The following is a 19,993-nucleotide window of genomic DNA, read 5'->3' as shown; positions in this document are numbered from 1 at the left end:
CATTCACTGGTAAGCAGCCGTTCATTTACTAGCAATTCTGTTCATTCACTGGTATATCGGTCCTTTTGTCACTTTTTCATTTATTTTCTAAATGTTTTATTCTGAAAGCACCTTTAATATTTTTTTAAATAATCAGTATGATATATTGAATCAACTACATCGATGCTGAAAGTGATACGGATAATAATTTTATTTCACGTCTCTATAATGAATAGGAGACACCCCTTATTTGTTCATTCACTGGCTGGTTTACCCTAAACAGTAAATACAAAAATATTATTTACATTGTCGCATACCTTTAAGAGAAGAGAGATGTGCGTAGGAAAGTAGGAAGGTCAGAGGAGGAAGAAATTTTAAAAGGGCTGGAGGAAAAGCTGCTCATGGAATCCGACGAAGAGAAAGAGGGGAGGTACAGAAAATGGACCGAATAGGGACGAGCAGGACGGGAAGAAGGAGGGCGGAAAGACAAGTCGCAGAGGAAGCGGAAGAAGAAGAAGAGGAAGAGGGGAGAAAGGGAATACGGGGAGGGGAGTAAAAGTTTTGTGAGGTCGTAAATGATCAGGAGGGGATAAAATTATGTAAGAGGTTTGGGTACGTTCCTCAGTAAAAAACGCCTTGTAAGCCCTGCGGGGAAACGCAATAAACACTTACATACATATCGCATACCTTTAATAAATATCTTCTGAAAACTCTCTAACAACAGTCTCGTAAACATTGTGTTTCTTTAAAAAATGAATATATAATGGTCATATACGATGATGTTGCGTGATAGGAAGTGCTCTAAGAGATCGATCAAACACTTGACGTGTCTGTGTTATATAAAAACATTGTTCAGTTATCAGTATATAATAATCCATCCATATGCGTGGCATTTTATGCATAAATACTAAAACTCGTTCAAACGCATTATTAGCATCTTCATATAATACAGCGCCTTTTAATTGAGTCACACGTTGTCAAAGATAATTATACCACAGTAACTGTAAATAAATATAATACATACTATTTAAGCCCGATTGCACCAACGTCACATAATATTTAATCGTAGATTATTCACTTTGTTTCTCTTTTTAACTAACCTCTTAGAAAGAGATGAAGAGTAAGTTAAGCTAATTAAGTTAAATGTGACGTTGGTACAACCGGGTCTTAATTAGTTATTTTTTTGCACAACCACAATATCATTATTAAAACTGGCAGAAGCAACTGAGCGGTCACCTCGTTACTAACCTAAGTTTTTTCAATGTCGCGCGCATTGCGCGTCTTGCACTGTCACATACTGCACTTGACTTGACTGCACACTGCACTACGCTATACACTGCACTGCACTATTATTAGCTTGCGAGCGCCGCCGTCGTCGAAAGAGTAAACTGTAAATTTTTTTACTCTCGTCCTTGCACTTCATTACATGCCAACAAGTACGACGGAGAAGAAGGAAACGGTGTATCTTAATCTCAAATTCACCGTAATTAGATTTTGCATCGCGATATCTCCGCTCATAGGACAAATAAAAACACTTTTTTTATACAAATCGAACCTAAGCTATCCATCGGGCCAAGTTAAAAGTCGATCGAAAAATCGTCTCGGCGTAAAAGAGGCTCGGTGGTCTCGCGCTGCGCTATACTTGGCGCGAGACACTACCGTGCTAGGTAAATGTCCCTATGGCCGACACCTATAAGGTCGACCCAACAAAAGAATGGCGTTGTCAAGCGTAACAAAAATAAATTCGATAAAGAGTTTCATACTGGTGGATAGCTTCATCCATGCACTTTCCAAAAATCGTAGGCTCAATCCATTCCGTCAAATATTTTTCTAGATAGAGAAGAATAAAGGCGCACTAGTGCGTGTCCTCTCTACCGACCAGCTGTGTCCAATTCCGACCGGACATGTCCCCATTACCGATCACCTTTTTTCAGAGCATGCGAGGCGGAGGTTTTAAACGAAAAGTAAACATAAAAATGAACATAAATCAATGATAAACATAAAAAATATACATAAATCATGAAAATAGGTATTCTATTTTAATTTGATGATATCAAACAATCAATATCAAAGAGGTTATCGCTGACTTGAACGATAAAGAGAATTCATAGATGAGTAGATATGTAAAGAATAAGGAATATATACTGAACGGTTATATATATAATCGTAACATAATATCTCAAAATGCTTTTCGTTCGTATACTATGCATATTACATTTATTTATAAGATCTCCACAATATACAATAGATATAATTAATGTATGCTATTTAATAGATATATATTAAAAGTAGATGCATTGCAACCAGATGAATGTTACATAGTTATATTAACTAACTTTCTTTACTTTGACATTTTTTTTCTTTAACTGCTCTTGTTTTTTCCTCGCTTTTTCTTCTCGTTCCAAGCGTTTCCTTTCTTTTTCAGCTTCGATCTTCTCTTTGGCTTCTTTTTTTTGTTAATACTAGCTAATTCGCGACTTCTTTTTCTTTCTTCGATATCATTGTTCTTCTTAATTTTTTCTAATGCTTTCGCTGCATGATATGCCTACCACTCTTGAGAATAAGTCACAACGGTCGGAATTTTTGTGTTCGACAATATACTGACGTTTACGTGTACGGTACTTACTGGGGACATGCAGGCGTTTTGCTGTGTCTAACCTCGACCATCAAATAAATAAAAAAAATGACAGTTTTTGACTAATTTTTTTTTTCGAATATGGCAATCAAATTGTAACAAACCATTTAGCGCTCGGATTATTCCTTACAAAAGAATTTTGAACAAAATACGGACTATTTAGGCGACCGACAATTCCTAACCTCACTCTTAAGAATACGCGTGGATGGTGACGTTCGGCAAGAAATACGAAAAAAAAAATATATTTAACTATTGTACTTACTCTGCACGTTATAATTCTTTTGTACTGCACAAATTCCTGAGTTTTTCCACTGCACTAATAAACGTGTTGTTGAATCAGCAGCCTCGTAAACAACGTTTCACGTCAAAAAGGCGGTAGAGGGAACATGGTCGGCCATGGGGACATTTATATTCTTTTCAATAAAAGGTTCTGCAACTGAAAGAATTAAACAAAACATATATTTCTTTTAACAATCTTTGTCGAAGTAAAAGAGTATCCAGAACGGAGGTTGTTTTGAGTACCTTTTGCTTTTTTAAAGCCGATGTTTCAATGCGATACTTGCAGCGTCGCGTCATCGCACTGCTGTAAGCACTATGCAAATAATCGACTATAATAGAATTAATTATTTATCTAAAAAAAGACATTAAAAATGTAAAAAAAACGCCAAGTATATTTTAAACAAAATAATTTTTTAAATAATATTAGACAAATAATAAAAATATTTATTTAAAAAACACAAAAAAAATAAATATAATGGCATAAAAAAGAAGTGAAATCAAAGTATTATTCCAAGTATATTTATTAAAACAAGTAATATTATTTACAAAACACAAAAACAATAAATATAATAGTATGAAAAAGAAGTAAAATCAAAGTATTATTCCAAGTATATTTATTAGAGTAAGTAATATTTTGCAAGATATATATTTTGTGCGTAAAATTGAATTTAAAGGATAATAAGTACAATATTTTATAAACTATGTCTCAAAATTGCTGTAGACTTAATATAGGATGCAAAAGACATTTAAAATGTATGAAATACAACAACATAATATAAAATGAGAAGATATAAAATACAATAAATAACGTAATGAAAGGTGCAGAAATTGAAAAGGGTTTAGTTGCATCGCAATTTTGTAATTAATTATTTATTTTTATATTTATCACTCCCTTACTCAATACGGAACATAATATCATAGTTCATCATTCGTTAATAATGCAACATAGTTGCATTATTAAACAAATATAATACAATGTTTCTAATAAATATTTTTTTAATCTCTTTCACTAACTTATTATGTTTTTGCTTATGGACCGTGCTGCCTCAGGTGTCATCAACTTTCTTTGATCACTCTCTCGCTCGTAACAAGCCCAAACATTTTAGCATTCTGTTTTCGAGTAAGTTAGCCATTCGGAATTTAAATAAAAATCCGAATCATAAAAAGTTACTATCAAAATTTAACAAAAAATTTTTTCGTAAATTTTTTATTTTTTTAAATTCTATAATTTTTTAAATATTAATTTTAGAAGATGAGTTTATAGCAGGACCTTTTTTGTCAGCTACATGAAGCCCTATCCTCAGAATTTTATCTCATTTCAATCGAAACATTTTTTATTTTCAACCCCCTTCAACCTTTAACTTTAAAAATTAACTTTCAAACGAAGAGGGTTAGAGGAATGAGTCCAAGGGCATTGGGTCTGGCTTTATGGTGCCAATTCTCCCCGACCGCTCCCTAACTTGTAACAAGCTCAAGCGTTGAATATTGCATACAGCATACAGGAGTGAAGTAACCACCCTAGACGTAAACTAAAATCCGATTTATCACAAACTAAGTATAATTAAGCTTTATTTAAAATTCAAAATTTTTAAACTTTTTTTTTAAGGAGTGAGGAATGGGAGGTTGGCACCAACCCCTATGGAACTACCACTGCAAAGTCTACTATCCGTCCTCAGACACCAACCACCGTCCATCACTCCTTCCTCTTTTTTCCATCGTGCTGATCAACCCCGGACCTGTGTCAAAATCCGAATCATGATAAACTAAGTGAATTAAGGGGATCCTATAGCGAAGGCCGAACTTCCTCGATGTCGATAATGTCAACATTTATAGTCCTGTTTTCTATGTTATATATCTATATCTGTCCTTGTCTAACGAGAGGCATCTGTTCTTGTTTGATTGCTGCGCCATCTTTCGCTGCACGCAATACTGCTTATTCTATCAACCTGAATATGCTTTTGCACATATAAAAGTTAAATATAATAAACTTTCTTTCTAAGCTTTCAATCTTATTGTTAGTTCTAAAACAACCTAGATTTCGAAGCGCGAATCTAGCTCGCGGCTGGTCAGGGTTCGGAGTAGGCGCGGAGAAAGACACAAGACTCGGTTAAAATATAACAAAAACGTAATAAAGTTTATTCAATTAACGTGAATACATCGAGGTGATCGCGGAGGCGGTGAATATGTACTGTCACGACATTTTCACTCCCGGACCGCTTCGGGACGTGTGCCGGATCAAAAGGGGACGAGGAGAGCGGGATGACAGGCCTCTCCGACAATTCCCTCGCACCTCCGACACTTCGCGAAAGGAATTTACCGTTGGGCGCCAGACGCGTCAATGCGCGTCCTCGAAATTGCAAAAGAAAACCAAAACGAGACGCAAAGCGAAACGTGCGGATGTGCGAGGAATCGGCTAGCTCGACCTAAGGGCTGGGGCGGGGGTGATGAAGGGCGGCGCGATATTCGGCGGGGTAACACGCCATAAATAAGGCCACGACCTCAAGCAATTAACAATTCAAAATAACATTTATTCTTTAGTAATTTGCGCGTGAAACAGTAAAGGCCGATTCGGCTTCGGTCAATCAGACAAATCATATAATCCATTACGCGAGCGTGAGAAAGGAAACAAATAAAATAATGATAGCGCGGACGCCAAAACGAATGAAGTACGCGCAGAATGCGCTGAGATTAGATTAAAGAATTACAGTAGAATGAAACTTATGATTGACAGGGAACATCGACAGTAAACGCGAAATAATCATAAAAATAGAAACTATGGTCTCGCAGAAAAGATCGCGAGGAGACGGTACGTCACGCTCGGAGCGCGTGAACGCCACGTATAGAGCCGCACGAGAATTCTGTCGCCAATTATCTTAAACCTAACGCAAGTCATTCGGGGAAATACAATACTGCCTTCAGTGATTTTCGAACGCGAAAAACAATACGCCGAAATACTCGGGATAGCGCGAAATATTGGAATGAACGCGAGGAAAATTACGTAATTACCGCGAGCCATAATGGCACGCAATTATGAAGGCAATGAGCCTATCGCAAGAATGGAGTAACTCACGCGAATAACGATCTCCAGCCAGCACGACTAGTTCTTACACGCAATTACCGAAACAACGCATCCAAACATAACTATCCTAACACGAATAATCTCCTAAGGCAATCAGCCTACATAAACGGCATGTTAACGCGATTGATGTGCCGACGCGGACGACATTCCAACCTAAGTAATAGTTGGTAATCCGATACGCCGTGAACACCGTGTGCGCGAGACGCAACCACGAACGCGGACATTACACGAAAACGGATTCGCATTACCGGATTTCGCCAACAAATCTATCGCGATCTTCAGAGGCTCGCTATCACGTCTTTATCGCGATTCCACGGCCACGATACCATCCCGAGATCCTTCGCTCTCGCTTTCGATCGCCATTCGATACTCGGTTTCAAGGAACCGTACGTGTCGCGATATTACAAACGTTTTTCCCGGACGAGAGCGCGCACCGGAGGGCGGCGTCGTGGCTTTACATCTCAATATTATTTGCAGGCAACCTTACCGATGCGATGCCTTCGTCTCGGGCTCCTCGCCCTCACCTCGTGCTATCGGTCGTCGCAGGATCAAACGGATACCCGATTCGGGGTGGTTATCGCGGAGCTAAAAAAGTTAACGTTCGAACTCGCCGACGGACGACCAGAGAGTGTCTCGTTAAATCCGCTCGATCGCGGAATCGATGTGGCACCCCCTTCTGTAGGGGCGCGCCGACCAATTGGGAACGAGCTTGCAAGCTCGCGCGGTATCGTAACGCAGGATCGTCGCACGGGGATCCTTCGGGGGCGCGCAACGGTCCCTCGGCGGCGTAGCGACTCCTTCAATTTGTCCCTGGGCAGTGGACTGGACTTTGTTCTGGCCGGTGTGCCTCCGGTTTGACCTTGGGGCGGTGTATTGCGTGGAGGTAATTTGCTGAGGCCGGGTTTTCCCCAGGTGCCTGGGCCCCCGCTATCGGCGGCCTTGTCCATCGCTGCCTCATTCACCGCACGTCTGCCGCGTTGTTCTCGCCGCCCGTGATCCTGTAGTTTCCGCTCTCGCCACCCCTCCTTGGTCCTTGGTCCTCCCGGACCCCTCTCGTTATCGGCACTCCCTCGAAGATTCGCCGTGGTGTGGGTACGGCGCCGCGCGCATTACAATTTACATATGAAAATAAAACAGTAGTCAAAACGCGGAAATGATATAAATTTTTGGCCTCTGGAGATCTCGTCGTCGCCTCTTTGGCTCGTCCCTGGGCGCGAATTTCCGCACCTTGTGACGACGGCGTTATTCGCGTGATTTACTCCGTTCTCGCGATAGGCTCCGTGCCGTCGTGATTGCGTGTGATTATTACTCGCGGTAGATTCGCTTAGTTTTTCTGGCATTCGTTCCAGAATTCCGCGCTATTTCGAGTATCTCGGTGTATTATTCTGCGCGGTACGCAAATCACCGAAGACAGAGTAGTGTATTTCCCCGAATGACTTGCGTTAGGCTTAAGATAATTGGCGACAAAGTTCTCGTGCGACTCCCGGCGTTGCGCTCACGCGCTCCGAGCGTGAAGTATCGTCTTCTCGTGATCTTTCCTGCGAGATCTTATTTTCTATTTCCTTGATTATTTCGTGTTTACTGTCAATGTTCCATATTAATTGTAAGTTTCATCCTACTGTATTTCTCTAATCTAATCGCAGCGCCTTTTGCGCGTTTACTATACGATAACGTAGCACTTCGTTCATTCTGGCGTCTGCGCTATCATTATTTCATTTTTGTTTCATTTCTGACGCTCGCGTGATTGATTATATGATGTGTCTGATTGACCGAAGCCGAATCGGCCTTTATTGTTTCACGCGCGAATTACTAAAGAATAAATGTTATTTTGATTTGTTAATTGCTTGAGCTCGTGGCCTTATTTATGGTGTGTCACCCCGCCGAATATTGCGCCGCCCTTCATCACCCCTGCCCCAGCCCTTAGGTCGAGCTAGCCGATTCTTCGCACATCCGCACGTTTCGTCTCGTGTCTCGTCTTGTTTTCCTTCGCGATTTCGCAGACGTGAATTTATGCGTCTGGCGCCCAACAGCAAATTCGTTTCGCGGAAGTGTCGGAGGTGCGAGGGAATCGTCGGAGAGGCCTGTCACCTTTCTTTCCTTGTCCCCTTTTGATCCGGCACACGTCCTGGCGCTGTCCGGGAGTGCAAAAAGCCGTGACAGTATATACTTAAGTTAGTATAAAAGAATACTTAATTCTATAATCGGACTCAAACATACACAGAATCGTATGAATTACGCATGCTATTAACGTTAAATATGGAAGTATTACATGATGGCTTTTGCACAAAGATATTAATGGCTCGAGTTTTTGTATTAGGTAAAGTCCTTTAAGAAATCTAATACGTTTCAATATAAACAACTAAACGCACGAATTGGTTCAGGAATTCTTTCCGTTTGAGTAAATGAGATTCTCATCGAAGAGATTTCTACAACCAAAGATCGATTAAAGGCTGTAATAATATTACAGTCGTCGAATTACTCAATCAGATGATCTATGGTTAAAATACAGATATCTCTAGTTTACTTTGTTCGGTGCAATTCATCTCGCATGGATGAGCAATTACTGTTGTAGCTGCGAAAGGTGATGACCTTTCATAATGGCCGTCGTGGACGAGTCCATCTTTATTTCGGAATGGCGTCGAGGTAAAACTTCCTTCCGGCCATACGTTACCCTAGGTTATGGTTCTCAGCGTGATGTCCGAACTATGCGTTAGATCTCTTACTTTGATCATTACCCAATATCGATAGTATAGTTTGTCTCGTTGTCAGTACAATGCCGTCGATCTCTTACTTGGATCGTTAATTATATTCTGTCGATCTCTTACTTGGATCGTTCGTATAAATCTAAGCTTAGACGGTTCAATCGCTTTATTACAGCTTTAGAAAAACATGTTATTGCTACGGAGCCCAGACTTCTACTAACTCCCATTTGCAATGCGGCCTGTGTGACCGTTCTTCGGTTGCGTGCAGAGCTCGTCCCTCGCGGGGGTGTGTTTACGGAATCAATTCATTTAAATCTTTTACTAATCTTTCTTTATGTTTAACAAGCGAATTCTTTTCCTTTTTAAACAAAATGTCGGTAACGACTGCCACTATAGTATCCCCTTAAGAGGATGCTAGAGTGGCAAGAATTACCGACATTTTTTTGAGCAGTCTACTAAACTTTGAATTGGCTTTACGGAATTGAAAATTTTTTTTACAGAATTAAAGTACGCCTAAAAACGCCTAAAAAGAGGGTGCTAGCGTTGATTTTACATCAAAAACAAAAAAAATAAAAAAATTATATGTATAACGTGACAACATTTGCTGCACATAAAAATGTAGATATTGTACGTATAAAATAAGTATACATCACCCTCGGGAATACAATAAAGAAGAATCCTGTGCATGCAGAAATGAACTGCGAGCTTTAGTATAAGAGAAAAGTCTGTTAGAAAATTTCATATGCACATGTAACGCGTCTCGCGCTCTGTATGTATGTGTAAAAATCGGTGAGCATTTTTTTATCGACGCTGATCGAGTTTGCCTGCGCTCTGTATGTATGTGTAAGAATCGGTGAGCACTTCTTTATCGACGCTGATCGAGTTCGTCTGCGATTCCAGCATCCCCTTAAGCCTTAGTAGTTAACCTATGGGCGTTCTAACCAGGGAGTTCTAAGGGAGGTGAGGGAGGGGAGTATCGGCTTTCACGGGGAGTGAAAGGGAGGGGGAGGGGGAGGGGTATCGGGTTACACAAGGGTATCAAATTACAAGGAGATAACACGAGGGGTTGGAGAGGGGAGGGGACGGGGTATCGGGTTACACAAAAGTATCGGGTTACACAAGGGTATCGGATTTCAAGAATATCGAATTTTTAAAATATTGGATTACGCGGGGGTAGGGGAAGGGGAGGGGGTTAACCTTGACATACCACCAAAATCAGTCACCGGAATGACTCACCCGCGCCGCGGGGTCCGCGGGAGGGGAAGTCTGCGTTCGCGATCGCCGCGTGGGAGGTCCGCATTCGCGTTCGCGAGGTCCGCGTGGGAGGTCCGCGGGATCCACGTGGGGGTGAGCGTCGCGCCGGTCGCTCACGGTCGCGGTTGCGCCGCGGGGTACGTTCGCAACAACACCGCTAGGCGGCGCACAATGGGTAAGACTAACTCGATAGCGCACTTCGTAGGAGCGTGTTTTGTCGTTAACGCATCGAACCTGTCGGGACATGTTTGTCATAAACAACATTTTGTAGGAAAAGGAGGGTGTGGTTATTGCGTAAACTAAACAAATTCGCTAAACAATCTATCTACGCAGCACGTAAAAGACAAAAGAAGAAATGACGTCATCGACGATGATCGATTCGATAACGCATCGAACCTGTTGGAACATGGCTGTCGTAAACAACATTTGATAAAATATAGGTAGGGATGGACATGCACGCAAAGAAATTTCATCGTTCATTTAGGTGTAAAAAAAAGCCTGTTTATTTAACTTCTTTTACATAATATATCTTACGTGCTAAAAAACTAAAACTACGAGCTTACAATCGATGAGCTGATTCGTATTGAACGCATTGCTAGCGTATATTACATTCGACGCTCCCTTGGGATTCGTCACAGTGGACGCAATATCGGAGAACTGCTCTATCTACGCAGTACGTAAAAAAGAAAGGAAGAAATGACGTCATCGGGACGATGTTCGACCCGCATTGAACCTGTCGGGACACGTTCGTCGTAAACAAATGTTTTCTAGGAAAAGGGGGTGTTATCGCGTAGACTAAACAATTTCACGCTATTTTTTTACGACGCAGTACGTAAAACAAAAGAAGAAATGATCTTTCAAGATTCAATTGGAGCGAGAGAAAGGGCAAAAGATATATAACGAGAAATAAAGCGCATCGAGCCGCAATGCCGCAGTAGTAAGATTTGACAGCGATACATCGGTTGAAAAGTATCGAGATTTATCGTGTGGTTAAACACGTTATCACGTGCAAATGCTGTAAAACAATATAATAAAAAAATAGTGCGAAAGTAATCAAACGTGGATCAATTCGAGCAAACTGAACGCGATTTATTGGAGCTGTCCGACTAAGTAGCTACCGTGGGTGAATTTTTCACATGGGCGCTGCAATGCGCGGAATTCGTCGAGCAGCTCAAGACACGCAGTAGTACCAAACGTCATCGGCTCTCCAACAATCCAACGATCGGGCAGAGGCAATCGTTGGTTGCCAGAATAGCGCGACTCGAGGGTGTAAAGTTGCCATTGGAAAGACAATTTATCCACAGCGGTGATAATTATGCAACGCCGGTAACAGTGGCGATACGCGCGCGGCAGAACTCGTATGGCGAGAAATCGATGCCGCGTTTGAAACGCGAATAATGACCGGTGCGGTAATTAATACAGACCATATAAAATCGTGACAGTTTTTGAAAGATGCCTGCAGCGTAAAGTGCAAGCGAGTACGAGACATTATAATAATACATAACTGTGTCAAAGTGAACACCGCGTTCAACGGGGAGTTTGTGTTGGGTAATAAACGTGCCAATAAAAGTATATGTACAAATTACATAGAATTCTGTAGTACATCGCACTTGCGCGAGTGGTACGAGCGATACGTTATCGAGCCCACATTAGCGAAACTCGAGAAGTTCCAGGAACGCGACAGTGGGTGGGCGTTGACTCGAATCTTCAATTTGACGGTGAACGTCAATAGGTACAATCCTTTGCGCGCGGGGTGTCACTTGAAATTGCCGAAAAACATTAAAACGAAGAGAGCGGTGATCAATGTGAGGTCTATGGACAATGCGTGTTTTGCGTGGGCCGTGACGGCTGCTCTGCATCCAGCTGAAAGATATTTAGATCTGGAATCATCATACCCACATTATTCAACGGTAATGAATTTACGAGACATTGAGTTCCCAATGACGTTGAGTCAAATTAAACAGTTCGAACAACTCAACAATATATCCGACAATATCTATACCATCAAGAGACAGAAGAATTCAAAAGTTTTTCCAATACGGCTTACCGACCGCACGAGTCATAAACACGTGAATTTGCTGTACGTGCAGGATCCGCAAGACAACAATGTTGGACATTTCGCGTGGATTAAAAATCTATTCTCGTGAGCTCGCAATTGAGCACGCACCATAATCGGAAATACTTTTGCGATCGGTAAGTACCTATACTAGTAGTATAGCAATGGGTACTCCGAGCTCAGGGATCTCGGGTTGCAGTTAGCGGGCCGGGGGGGGGCTTCGCTGCCGTAGGGGGAGCGGAGTAAGCGGTGGGCGAGGGGGTCGAGGGACGGTGTTAAGGGTCACCGGAGGGGGGTCTATGCGGGGGGAAGAGAAAACTGGGCGAGAGGGGGAGCGCGACGCGAGAAGAACACTTTACGTAAGGTTGGGTGTGGCAGGGCTGCCAACGGGGGTTCGGCGCGGGGCAGGGCCGCCAACGGGAGTTCGTTGCGGGGATTTGGGGCGTTCTCCGAGGGGGCGCTCGGAACGGCGCTCGCGCCGTTACCGATCGTTTTGGGGGACAATCGCGGGCCAAATATATGTATTGTTTGTTTGGTTATTTTCTCTTTATTTGTCGTTGTCGCTTGCGCGCGTTTGTTTTCCGTGAAGGCGCTCGGAGCGGCGCTCGCGCCGTTACCAAACGTTTTGGAGAATCGCGGGGACCAATATATTTTTTGTTTGTTTTTTTTGCTTTTTCGGCGTCGTCGCTCGCGCGCGTTTGGGCGCGTCTGAACTCGTTCGAACTCGTTCGAGGTCGTTCTTCTGGACGTTTCGGGGGGTGGGGAGAACGACGCGTTCGAGGTGGTTCGTTTCGCGAGGGGATCTCGCGCGCCCGTCTTCGTCGTCGTCGTCGTCGTGTTTTTTTCTTTTTTACTCTCGGACCAAAGGTCGTTTCGATCCGCGTCGCGACCGCGGGGGGTAAGCGCGGTCGCGCGGAGATGGGTATACGGATTTGGGAAAAGGAAAGAAACGGAAAGACAAAGCGCACAGATGAGATACGCATATAGTTTTTTATTTATTCAAAAAATAATACAAGCGCGTTTACATTGTTTCGCTCGTGCGAATATATACATTTTGTAGACGCGACATCGTTATAAGGATTAGAAACAAAGCGCGGCTATCTCGCAGTCGACGATGTTGTCAGGATCGAAGAAATTGCTCTTCAGTATCGCAGTCTGAACCGAAGTTTCCATTTTCATCGCAGCGGCGGCTATCTCCCGATAACGCAAAAACTTTGCGTCGACTTCCTCGGTCGCCGCGCTCAGCGCACGGACAACGCGATCCACGCAAAATTGGAGATCGTACAGCGTAAGTAGGGTTTTGCGCACCATCGCCACGCGAGCCAGGTTGGGTAGCTCAATACGTACGATCGGCCCGTTGTTGATCACTCCGCATCGCAGCGTCATCCCTCCGATCGACATCGGCGAGGGGGGGTGAGTTACGTCGGAGAGAACGCGTTCCATGCACGACAATACGTCGAGTTTGCGCTCGACCAGTCCTTTCCACATGTCGAGCGTCAGGGAGATTTCCCTGTCTTGTTTGTTTCCCAGGGCGATATCCACGTACGAAGGCGATTTAATCGCGATACCTATGGCTATGCACTTGTAGCCAGTCGTCGTCAGCAGATAACGCGTCGTCAGGATGCGCACAGGGGGCAATTCGACGGTCTGGTCGGTGGGAGGGCGAAAGTTGGAACAAAACTCCTGATGATAACGACGACGATCGTCCTCGACGGGCGCGTGGGTGGGAGGATGAGAGCTGCGACGCGACTCCTGGCGACGAGGAAGATAATGGTGATCGTCCATTGAACTGATCCTCCGCTTTTTATTGCCGTTGTCGTTCGCTTCCGAATCCGCCGTCTTCGTAGAGGAAATACTCTTCGGCGCGGTTGGATCGGCCAACGTTGAGAACATTTCGCGCCGCGGTAATTGTTCCTTTCTGATTTCTTTCCGACGCGTCGCATTCGGCCGACGACGCGACACTGATGCCTTGGGAGGAACACGTCGGTATAAGTAGAAAAGATCTGACTTATGTCGCGCGTGGCGTGGTGTGGGAAATTTGCGCGGTCTACTTCCTTCGGCGGATGCGGAGATTGGAGAGCCGAACCCCGGTGTCGTCATTGTTCCAATAATCGCTCGCTGTCGACGTTAGCGAGTTATCGTTGAGGCGTACGATTTGATCGAGGAGATCGCGCAACTGCTGCAGCAGTTCGGTCTTAGAGCAGACGATATTCAGCATCCGTAGATCGAATTTACCGGCCGACGAGACGGTCCTTGTAAATTCGTTGAATTTGTAGAACTGCGTCCGAGTGGTGAAGTACAGATTACCGTCGATGTAGCGGAAGATCGATGTCACGCCGGTCGGTATTCCGGGAAACGTCACTTCGAGGGGCGTAAATTTGGCAACTTTCTTGCTTTCGTGGCATTCGTCTATCTCGCCCACCGAGTTACCGTTGAACACCACAAAGGAACGTCCTCTGTGGGTGTTCACCGCTCCGTTGATCAACGTGTTTTCGGAAAATTCGAGTTCTTGCAGGGTCTTCGGCCAACCTGGCCGCAGACTAAATTCCGGATATTGAACCAAGTATACCAAATTATCTACGAACACCACGAGATCGCCGGACGGGGATTGATAGGCGGCGGTCACGCGCGTGTAATTGTCGTGAAAAAAACTCATGTGATTCGAGAGGGCTAAAGGTCCGTTGTACGTCCTACTGTCCAGATCGATCGACCAAACGTAACGCTTGTACGAAATGTACATTTGATTTTCTAAAATCAATATCCCGTTCACGCGATCGAGGCTGCACAGGTCCGGCGACGGCGGCGGCGACGGCGGCGGCGGCGGCGGCGGCGTCCGACGCGGCGGATCGTTCACAATTTTTTCACCGTACAAACGTTGAATGTCGGCGATGTCGTTTTGGTCGAGCTTCAACGGATACTGCTGGTCCGGCTGTATCGCAAACATCACCGATGTTTTGCGTCCGTTGTGCACCAATCCGAGAGAGTGGCCGATCTCGTGCGTCAGCGTGTAATGCAGGGAAAACTTATCCGCGGGATGTTTGTTGACGTAAATGTGCCACGGCTCGTCCCCGTCGACGTGCACCTCGGAGACGAACCCCGCTTGGTCCGTCGGGAGAGACGCGTGGGCGAGCACGTTTCCGGGGCCGTCGAATTTGTCCGAGCACATTGCTCTGTTTACCTTGGTATTCGTGTTATAGTGACGTAGGCGTCGCCAAGATATTATAATGTCGGCATTTGGCGTTTTGGAGCGTTCGAACGTCAATGCCGAATGCTGCGACCACAGATCGAACGCGGCCCGCGCCGTGCTCAGCTCGGTCTCGTCGGCTAAGTGAAAATGCCACGTCAGGTGCGTCTTCGGCCATTTGGACAGGCTCGCTTTCGTTCCGAGTGTCAGGATGTCTCGGAAACCGCATCGCGGTTTTCTCATAAATTGCAGCGTTTCGTTGTTAGGCGTTCCGTCGCCGGGTAATTCGTAGTAATTCTAAAGATCCTCGAAGGCTTTGCGAAAAACGTCGTTTTGTCTTTGAGCCGGAACTGCGTCCACGTCTTTGGACAGATATCCGTATTTCTGCAGGTAGTCGAACGTGAGCGCGTAATTTTCGTCCGTAATTGTGGAATTGATGCAACCCGCGGCGATAAAACACGCGGTTAACGCGATTATGCGCGCGAGCCGCATCGTCGAGAGCGAGAGAGAGAGACGGTGTAACCGCGATGACGGCGCGTTGCGGTTTGAGCGCGATCTGATTGCGAACGTTTACGCGATGACGCGCTCGTTAGCGACAACGCGGATAAGTGACGTCAACGTGAAATTGCGTCAACGATTCCGGCGGATGAGTCGGTTTGATTAAAACAAATGCATTAATTATTTTTCTCGATGCGTATTTTCCGTCTATTCATATATTTTTCTCGACGCAATTAAATGCTATTCTTAGTATATTTTTCTGCCGCAACACCCTTTTTTTTACCAAATATAAGAACTCCAGACTAGACTTGGGCGTAGTCTATCCTCACTTTTCGAGTGAACTCAAGACGATGGAGAAACTTAACGATTTAAAAAACGCGTGTAATGTATTACATAATCACATCACAGCCCTGACGAGGGAGATTGAGGATTATTGCGACACACTGCGGCAGTTGCAGCAGCGCTTGAAGAGCTTAACGGAAAAGATGCCTCCCTGTCTGGAACTCATCGTTCGCGTGGACGATGACGCCGTAATGCTCGAAAAAACGTGAGTATCGCTTTCAAACGTGAAATTATTTCTTACAATATAATCGAACGATAAATTTTATATTTATGTATATTTATATTTATTTACAAGTATTTATATTTATTATTCATATTTATATTTATTTATATTTATTAATTGTATTTTTTTGCGTAGGGCCATTATGACTGCTGGCGAAAAAATCTCGCCAGCAGATCAGATTGTTCGTGACAAAACTTCGTGGGATGCATAGGGACATCGCGCGGCTGGACTCGCACGAAGAGGCGGGTCGTCGCGAGAGAGACGACGACGACGACGAGGGAGATCGTTCGAACCCGAATAACCAAGAAACAGTGACACACATCAACGACGATGTCCCCGTATGTTGGGCCACCCAATGTCAAAAAAGGTGAAATACGATATATTGAAAAAATTACTTAAACGACGGAAGTTTATGTACAATATGCTATATATATAATATTGTATTACAAATAAATATTAACAGTGAAAATAAATGTTTTAACGATATCGCGTTTTCTTCACCGCTCCCTTCCGCATACTCAATCTGACGCTTGGCATTATCGTTCGCTCGCGTTCCTAACCGCACCTCGCGTTGGAGCGTCTCGGCGTTCCCGTTCGTTTCCTTGTCGCGCTATCGCCCCACCCCCCGTATCGCGCTCTTGCTTTCGCTCGCCGTTTCTCTGTTTGTCGCGTTAAGATGTATCGCATTCCCGCGATTGGCCATTTTCGCGCGCTCGGTAACATATAATGTATACAAATACGAAGGTGGTATGTGAAAAGAGGAACACCGTTTGTCATAGATTTTACGTCGATCTTTATTTGATAAAATATAGATAGAAAGATATATATATGATACAATATGGAGTAAAAATAAACGATTAAACACAAGATGTACGAAATAAAAAAAAACGAGCAACGCAAAAAGATAAAACAATTAATACATTAAAAATGTAAGTATATTAAACCAGTAATACATAACGTTTTTTTACACAAATTTAAAAAGTATTAAAATTCGCGAAGTCGATGCTGGCGAAACATTCGCGTCGTTCGATCCACCAATCGCGCAACTTCATCACGTTCTCCATGGCGCAGCACCATTGGTGACGCCGGCAGCGAAACGCGCGATCGGCGCGAAGAGACTCCAACCGATCGACGTCCTCGTACTCCGCGTCGACGGTCACGATCGTCGCGTCGACTTCGCCGAGAATCTCCTGCAGCCATCTCTTCTTCTCGAGACCTTTCACGTAGAGTCGCGCGTTGGGCGTCTTCTCCGTCTCGCGCAACTCGTCCAGGTTGTCGCGCACCGCGCGTCGAACGATCGTCTTCGTTTGGCGATAGTCCGTGTCGCCGTCCTCCCAACGAAGGCCGTGATGGTTCGCTATCAACCAACTGGCCCTCGCTTTCTCGGAGCTCGTCAGCAGATTCCAACTCATCGGTGTGCGAAACACGTGATGCGCGAACACGCGCGTCTTGCTTCGCAGCACGGCCACCTTCTTCGCGACGAATCTGTCGCCCACCGTGAATCCTTGCAGGTCGACGAAGATCGTCGTTGTCGTTGTTGCCGCTGTTGCCATTGAGTCGGCGCGCGTTGGAAAAAATTAAAAAACAGATGTTCGTTTAAGTTGCTCGTTCCTAACAGAGTCTGAGAAACGATGGAAGGAGCCCGCGAATTTATATTTTCCTCGTTTCCGGGATAAAAACACGCCCACAATCACATTTTTCCGTTTCCCGGATGAGGTATCCGGTATCCTCGCAATCGCATTTTCAGTTTCCCGGGATTTTCCGTTAGATAATTTTGCGCACCACGTTGGTCAGCGGACTGTACTCGATGACGCGATCGTGAACGATTAGATAAAAAGCTGTGGTTTTCGGCGGAACGTTTTCCTTGTTTTCGAACTCGATGCGCACGTCCACGGTGGCGCTCTTCACCGATTCGTTTTGACGGGAACAATCGATCACCGCGAGCGGAGCTACCTGCGCGAATTCGCGCGGAGAGAAAAGCTCGTCGTCGCGACCGTTCCCGTAGTACGCTCCTCGAAATTTTGCGTATATCTCGTACAGCACGGCAAACTTGTCGCTCTCGAAATCCACGTTCACGTCGTCGTAGGAATAGAATTCCGAGTTGAGATACAATTTCACGTTGGCGAGCGCGCAATGATCGAACCTCGAGGCGTCGCCCGCGATTTCGTTTCGCCGTCCGGTCTGCAGCGCGAATATGACGTATCGCGGCTTCTCCAATTGCGGCGCCGCTTTCACGGCCCACGAATGCTTGGTCGTGCTCTGCAGCAGGGGAAATTCGTACAGATCCCAAGAGCGAAAGCCCGCGCTCAGAAATCGTCCGCTCTCCAAAGTTCGCAACAGCGATAATTTAGTCACGTCGTTCAGCGCCACGTGAGGCATACGCCATTGCACTTTCAACAACGTAATTTTAGGATCCTTGGCCGGATCTCTCGGCACGGTCTTCTTCGGATCTACGACGCAGTTGTGGTCGCTACGAGAGCGTATCAGGATAAGCTCGTGTCGCGCATTTATCACCACGCGTCTGTAGTCCTCGCAGAAACCCAAAAGAATATTCAAAGTGTTGGATGGAGCGCTTCGAAACCATTAGATGGCGTTATCTGCACTATGACTTGAGACCGACCGTGGCGTTACAGAAAATCATCGCTATCGTCGTCGTCGTGTCTTGTAATCCGATACAACCAGCAACGTTTCTTTTATACGAGATTCTCTCAATATATATACTTGAGTTATATAAAGCAATTTTCATACGCAATAAACTATTTGTATTACTCAGAAGCTGTGTGAGTAAAAAATCCCTGCGCTTCACAAAGGTACGCAAAAATTGAATTGATGCGACGCGTTGTTCAGATTCGATTCGCTCGTCGGATAACTCCATCCAGCGTTCTGCAGTTTTCTGGCTCGTTCGATGGTCAGCGACACGTAGTTCTTTATCGTGCTGGTTATGCCGACGTTTCTACAACGGTCGATCTCCACGCCGTCGAGCTCGTATCGAATTTCGTCGAACATAAACGCGACGCAGTTATTGACTAATTTCGCGTATTGTTTCTCATTCGTCGCGCCGTCGTCGTTGAGTCGTCCCTCGACGTACAGGAAACTGTCGCACGGCAGCGTATACAGATCCTGCTGCTGTATGGGTATTCGTATCTCGTCGTTGTGTCCGAACGTCCACAGTGGCCCAATTCCAGAAAAACGCGGACATAAATCCAAAATTAATTTGATTAAAACAAAAAATGATATATAAGGGTTTTCAAGGTCGCTAATTATGAATTTGATATTATTTTTTTCAAAATTTAAAATGGCGGATCCAAAATGACTTTCAATTTATTTACAACCATTACAATACATACGAATTTAATCGCTACAGTCGTCCGTCGTATTTGAACTGACATCCGAGGTGGAAGACTCTTCGGTTCCGTGCACGTAAGGACTTAATAACTGTATGGCTTCGAATGACAGGTCTTCATTTTTTTTTCGGATTTTTTGTTATGCGCAAACTCGAGATTACCGGATCGGAAGACACAAGCAACCACTGAAACACGTCTCTCATATGGTACTTTCCCTAGAATGCTTTCGCGAATAATTTTCTCTGTATTTCTTGATATCTTTATTTCGCGATTCTTGGGCTTCCTCGGATAGTTGCCCGATCGGCAATTATGCCTATTCAATAATCAGGGGACCATGAATCAACACTTCATGAATGGATGTTGGCATGCAATACCACGGAAAACTTTGCACTAACATATTAGCAGTTTCTATGCAATA

The 19,993-nt window shown here is 44.6% G+C and overlaps 2 protein-coding genes across 2 annotated transcripts; both read right to left on the bottom strand.

Annotated features, from left to right (window-relative positions):
- Window positions 1-14,031: 14,031 nt before the first annotated feature.
- On the bottom strand, window positions 14,032-15,411 carry LOC143893783 (stromelysin-1-like). Its single transcript, XM_077399504.1, has one exon. The coding sequence runs from the start codon at window positions 15,409-15,411 to the stop codon at window positions 14,032-14,034; it is 1,380 nt and encodes a 459-aa protein (XP_077255630.1).
- Window positions 15,412-17,995: 2,584 nt separating this feature from the next.
- LOC143893782 (uncharacterized) lies at window positions 17,996-19,778 on the bottom strand. The gene is made up of 3 exons (XM_077399503.1): window positions 19,737-19,778; window positions 19,038-19,357; window positions 17,996-18,803 (listed from the first exon to the last, which is right to left on the bottom strand). Exons 1-3 carry the CDS (start codon window positions 19,776-19,778, stop codon window positions 17,996-17,998), a joined length of 1,170 nt encoding a protein of 389 aa, XP_077255629.1.
- Between the last annotated feature and the right edge of the window lie 215 nt (window positions 19,779-19,993).

Source organism: Temnothorax americanus, unplaced genomic scaffold, assembly GCF_048541705.1.
Source record: "Temnothorax americanus isolate GAGA-0224 unplaced genomic scaffold, ASM4854170v1 Scaffold128, whole genome shotgun sequence".
Lineage (NCBI taxonomy): Eukaryota > Metazoa > Arthropoda > Insecta > Hymenoptera > Formicidae > Temnothorax > Temnothorax americanus.
Note: the sequence above shows the minus strand (reverse complement) of the source record. Positions and strands in the feature narration are given on the sequence as shown.

What these genes read in the sequence shown, in the direction of transcription:
- LOC143893782 (XM_077399503.1), bottom strand. Translation starts at nt 19,778, where the DNA reads ATGAGAGACGTGTTTCAGTGGTTGCTTGTGTCTTCCGATCCG. An exon ending in TGCTTGTGTCTTCCGATCCG is followed by an intron (nt 19,358 to 19,736) that starts GTAATCTCGAGT and finishes ATACCCATACAG; the next exon opens with CAGCAGGATCTGTATACGCT. An exon ending in TTCAATTTTTGCGTACCTTT is followed by an intron (nt 18,804 to 19,037) that starts GTGAAGCGCAGG and finishes ATGGTTTCGAAG; the next exon opens with CGCTCCATCCAACACTTTGA.
- LOC143893783 (XM_077399504.1), bottom strand. Translation starts at nt 15,411, where the DNA reads ATGAGAAAACCGCGATGCGGTTTCCGAGACATCCTGACACTCGGAACG.